Source organism: Antrostomus carolinensis, unplaced genomic scaffold (assembly GCF_000700745.2).
Source record: "Antrostomus carolinensis isolate BGI_N321 unplaced genomic scaffold, ASM70074v2 scaffold18181, whole genome shotgun sequence".
Classification (NCBI taxonomy): domain Eukaryota; kingdom Metazoa; phylum Chordata; class Aves; order Caprimulgiformes; family Caprimulgidae; genus Antrostomus; species Antrostomus carolinensis.
In genome coordinates this window covers 77,509-82,751 of record NW_010296452.1, presented here as the reverse complement: position 1 = coordinate 82,751, position 5,243 = coordinate 77,509, and the positions used below count along the sequence as shown (strand labels likewise).

The following is a 5,243-nucleotide window of genomic DNA, read 5'->3' as shown; positions in this document are numbered from 1 at the left end:
CAGCAGAACCGGCTGCGGGGTGCGGAGAGCAGCTGCGCTCCGGTCGGTGGCAGCCCCGCAGAGGGCTGGGAGGCAGCGGGGGTGGCCCAGCCTTGTTCGGGCAGTGTCGGAGTGTGTTCTCTGCGGTGCTCACACGCCTTGTTCCTCTGCTGTTTCAAGAATATGTAGAAAAGCCCCTGAAGCTGGTGCTGAAGGTCGGAGGAAGTGAAGTTGCTGAACTGTCTACGGGAAATGCAGGGCTCGATTCGAGCCTGTACGATGACAAATCTGAACATGAAAAACACAAGGACAGGAAAAGGAAAAAGAGAAAGAAAGGAGAAAAACAAACTCCTGGGGAAGAAAAGGAAAAAAGAAGGAGAAAAGTTAAGGTGTGTATTGCTACTAGTGCATTTTATTAAAAAAAAAAAGCAACTTTATCTAGTCTTCACCTCAAAAGGTGGCAGATATGACTGTAACTTGTATCCTTAAATTGGAATACACTCAAACTCCATATATTAGTTTTGCTGATTCCTTTTCTCCTGGTACTTTCATTAGAAAAAGATGAGTGAAGTAATCTGAAATTTCTCATCTTTGAAAAAATATTTGCGAGTATAACAGCACAGAAAATTAAAAAGGGGGGAAAAATTCAGTGTCTAAGTAAATCTATTTATAAAAAACAGAATGAAGACTTCCAAGTTCTTAATTTATTTTCTTTTTAAAAGGTATTTCCCTCTCAGGGTTCTTAATGTGCTAAGTAATATTTGAAGCATTACATGTACCAGTAATTTTAAATTTCCTTACTATTTCTTCCTAGCTTTTCTAAAACTTTCAAAAATCCTAGTAGGGACATCACTAGAGGCAGTTCTCTGTGCAGAGAACAACGCAGAGTTGTTCCTATCATGCTATAAGTGGCTGTCTGTCACATTTAAGAAAAAATAATAATTTTGATACATTGCATTGTATGGCTGAATTACCTTATTGTCCAGTAGATGGAGATGGTACATAAAGAATAAAAGGCTTTTGAAGACTTACAAACTGTTATTATTTTTTTTAAACTATATGAGGTGGTTTTGAAAAATCTGGAGAACATTATGTACAGTAATAATGCTGGTTTTGCAGGTTTGCTAAGTTTCTTTAACAATTTTTCTCTTTCTAGGAGGATAAAAAGAAACGAGATCGAGACCACGCAGACAGCGAGGGAGAACAGGAAATGAAATGTCAGACCCCTATCAGATTGGAATTGCCACCAGAGAAACCACTGACGAGTGCTTTATCAAAACACGAAGGTAGAGAAAAATAAGTGGTTTTGCTAATTGCAGTTTTCTTTAATTGACTCACATTTTATTGTTCTTTGTTTCTGTAGCAAGTGAACTGACATTTTTTGCCATCTCAGTGTTTTTCCCCATCTCATACAAAAATTTGAAGTTATATTACCATACAGTGCTTTTGCAGCACGGTATCTGGTACCTGTGTCAGAGTGAGCAGCATGTTAAGTAAGGCCAGTGAGAAAAATAGATCCCCTATATACATTGTGGGTTTTGCCACTGTGTTCTTTTCATTTATGATGAATTCTCAAATTGCATCAGTTTTGTTTAGTTCATTTCTGATATGTTGGAAGTTCAGTACCTCTTGCAGTCAGTTCTGTCTCACACCCTTTCTCCCCCCATTTCTTTTTGGTCTAGAGGTGGAGCAGACGCCACTTCAGGAAGCTCTGAATCAACTCATGAGACAGCTGCAGAGGTAAATGTCTGTGCTACAGGCTTTCACAGCTATGAAAGGAAAACAACATACATGAAGGGAAGAGGTGTATAAAAAGCTGAGTGAAAATATTATTGCTAAATATATTGCTATCAGGACTGTTTTAGGAATTTAAGGACCAGTTTAAGAATGCATACATATAACTTCTCCTCAGCTTGGGCTTATTGTAAGCACCTTGAGTTTCAAGTTTAAAGTACTTTTAGAAAAACTTGCTAAAACAGTCCATTTTCCAATAATGAGATGCTTTCTTTATAAGAACCTTTTTTCAGAGAGGCACAAGAGTTTTGAATGAACTTGCCAAAATTATTTTTCCTTGAGTTCTCCTATTTTTAACATTATTTACTATAAAAAGTACACACTTGAAAACTTAAACTGTGTTCTCTTACTGTCTTACTGACCAAATGTCTTTTGATTAAAACAATCAGATTTGCAGAATTTGCACTTCTTTCAGGTAGTCTATGGTTTAAGATATTCTTTCTTGACTTTAAGAATATCTGCATTTGTAGAAGAGTGGTTGAAAGATCTTTCCCTTTATCTGTCTCACCAGATTAAGCTTGAAACTTTGTTCATGAGTTTTTTCTTAACCTTAAATTTTCAAGATCTTGGTGTCAGTTTCAAGAAGCTAACAGCCATCAAGAAGTGCATGTGTTTGTTTTGGCTACCTTTGCATGCATGCAGAAAGCAGCAGACAGTTTTGGTTTTGAATCCTGTGTCTCAGTTGGAAGCTGTTATGCCAGTGTTCCACAAGGGCTGCAGAATATCTGCACTGGGGACTTCTGCAGTACGTAGAGCAAAATGCTTTTCACTGTTCTGTAGGAACTTGGCAATTTGGTGTAGAAATCCATGTCATAAAAAAGCCTCAGAAAAAAGGCCTGAAATGACAAAGGTTTCACCAGTGTGTGTAGTATCAACACTGGCATAGGAGCTCAGTCTCATGCTGCAGAATTTAATGAAAAGCAGAAAAACAGTCTTTCTGGAGGAGAGATTCTTGCCAGTTTATCAACTAAGCCTCATCCTAAAGAGAAAATACCAACCAACTGTATTTGATTTTCATGCCATTAGAAGCACCCAGTATATGTCAGAGATCAAAAGTCTTAGGAAATTTTGGTGTGAGAAGCTATCAATGTCACATAACCTGAAAATGAACATAATTGTAAATACACACGTTTTATCACAACTTTTAGCAACAAGATTTCCCTTCTGTTAATTTCAGAGTAAGTGATGAATTACAAGTATACATTCCTACAATATTTGTTCCCTTTATTTTTCAATTACTTAATTACAATATCAAACCACTTCTCGAAAAGCCAAAGCCTAAAAAAAAAAAAAGGTGTATTTTTTTTTAATCTTCTTGAGAACACAGGTAGTTACCAGAATGTAGAACTAACTTCTAAAACACGTTTGAAGCACTTTTTTAGTATATGGTTTTGTGCATGGGATCTTTTCAACCTTCAAAAGTGAAAGATTATGCTGACATGACCCATTTCTAGCTTTATGTTTTTGATTCCTTTTCAAGCGTAGTCCTTTCTTTTCTATTTAATTCTAAGCTCAATATGCTCTTTGTTATAAGTTGAAACATAAAAAACTGTCTCTTCATTTCTTAACAGAAAGGATCCAAGTTCTTTCTTTTCATTTCCTGTGACTGACTTTATTGCCCCTGGCTATTCTATGATCATTAAAAACCCAATGGATTTTAGTACCATGAAAGAGAAGATCAAGAACAATGGATACCAGTCCATAGAAGAATTAAAGGTAATTCTGTAAATTTTATTTTGACTACAGAGATGTATTATACTCAGTTGACTTGAGCTCTGGTGTTTTATGAGAATAAAAAGATGCCAAAAGAACCAGTACTTCTGCCTGAAGAAATGTTTCTTGTTGAATTTTTGTGAGCAAGTAAGTTCTGGAAGTGAAAGAGAAAACAATTCTGCTTTGTAAATAGGCATCTCAAAAAGATGTGGATGGTTCAGGTTTTTTGCAGGATTAAATAGAACCTGTTGGTTTGCCCTTCAGCATGTCATTTTAGATTTTTACTTAAGAATGAAAACATTAGCATTTCTGTCAGGCTGCCCTGTTTTTATGAATGCACTGCCTCTCAAAAAACAAGGAGTCTGGTGAATTTATTGGCTTTGCCTGTCTGTCACTGCTTTGTCATTTGCCTCCTGTCACCTCAGTGCTAGCCAGGCTTATCTACTCGTGTAGATCCACAGCTAGTGGAGGCAAGATGATGAGCTCAGTCCTGTTGGCAGCAACTGCTTAACCCTGTGCTGTAGTGCATCTGGTGGATTTGAGAGCCTGTTTTGAAGGCTCCTAAAGCTTTTTAAAGATGCAGGGGCTTGGTTTTTGTTTTCATCAGCAGAAATATTCTCTTGTTCTTTCCTGAGCTAGATGAGGACCTGAGAAGTGTGATTTGTGATAATTAACAGGTGAACTTAGGCAGATGTTAGTTGATTGGTTGTTGGTTGTTATTTTCTTACACATTCTTCTTTAGAGCTCCAAAACTTAAGAAGAATATTCCCTGTTGGTTCAGCTGTTTCTGGTTAGTTTTTCATTTTAACTTTTTGTCTTTGTGAATGCCTCAGAATATGATAAAATACATCCATGTAGATGGCTTTGCAGTGAATACAGAAGTGAAGTTTCTAGCTCAGTCGTTCAAGAAATTAACTTAAAACAAGCATACATTTCTTTTATTCATTGTAACTGAAATTTTGGCATATTCTTTATGATGACCTAAGTTGGAATAGCAGCTTTTTCTGTTTTAAAAGTTAACTTTATTGTCTTCTTTACATTGCTTCACTTTGTTTTTAATGGCTGCTCACACAGGGAAGTGAGTAATTTTAGCTAAGTTGACTTCCATTAAAACTTCAAAAACTACAAACAATCATGAAGACTTAAGAGTACTTTGAGGATGTTTATTGGGGTCCTAATTTGAGACTTTAATTTACATACTTATTTCTGTTTCAATTTTTAATTAAATAGATTTCTTAAATTCATTAATTTAAAATAGTTTTTGAAGCTCTTTTTCCCTAAAGCTGAAGACACTGTATTTGCAACAAGGATTTTAATACAGTATACTATGAAATTTTAACTTTCATTCCGAAATTATTAATGTCCGTACAGGATAACTTCAAACTGATGTGTACTAATGCAATGACTTACAACAAACCAGACACCATTTACTACAAAGCTGCAAAAAAACTGCTGCACTCAGGGATGAAGATACTTAGCCAGGTAATAGAAAATACAACCCAAAATATTAAAAAGTATGCTTCTTCCTTTTTGACCCCTCTTTCATTCCATTTTTCTTACAGGGATCTCATGAAAATTAATAAAAACTTGCTTAATATTTGTCAAATGCTTGCATATTAGAATTTAAATAGTACGTTATTTTAAGGCTCATGCTTTAGTACAGCTACCAGACCACTTATTGAATAAATATTTGCATTTAATATTTAATTTTCTAAACTGCCTTTGTACTTACTAGTATAAGAAAGAAAGAATTGGAA

General features: G+C 35.6%; 1 protein-coding gene across 1 annotated transcript in view; it reads left to right on the top strand.

The window, feature by feature from the left end:
* Positions 1–53: 53 nt before the first annotated feature.
* Positions 54–5,243, top strand: part of BRD7 (bromodomain containing 7) — a gene marked incomplete at its 5' end in the record, with an annotated part of 15,331 nt that continues 10,141 nt past the window's right edge. Inside the window, 5 exons of the mRNA XM_010178308.1 lie at positions 54–368; positions 1,136–1,265; positions 1,662–1,719; positions 3,345–3,489; positions 4,858–4,968. Coding sequence (XP_010176610.1) covers positions 54–368; positions 1,136–1,265; positions 1,662–1,719; positions 3,345–3,489; positions 4,858–4,968 — 759 coding nt within the window. The remainder of the gene's footprint in view (positions 369–1,135; positions 1,266–1,661; positions 1,720–3,344; positions 3,490–4,857; positions 4,969–5,243) is intronic.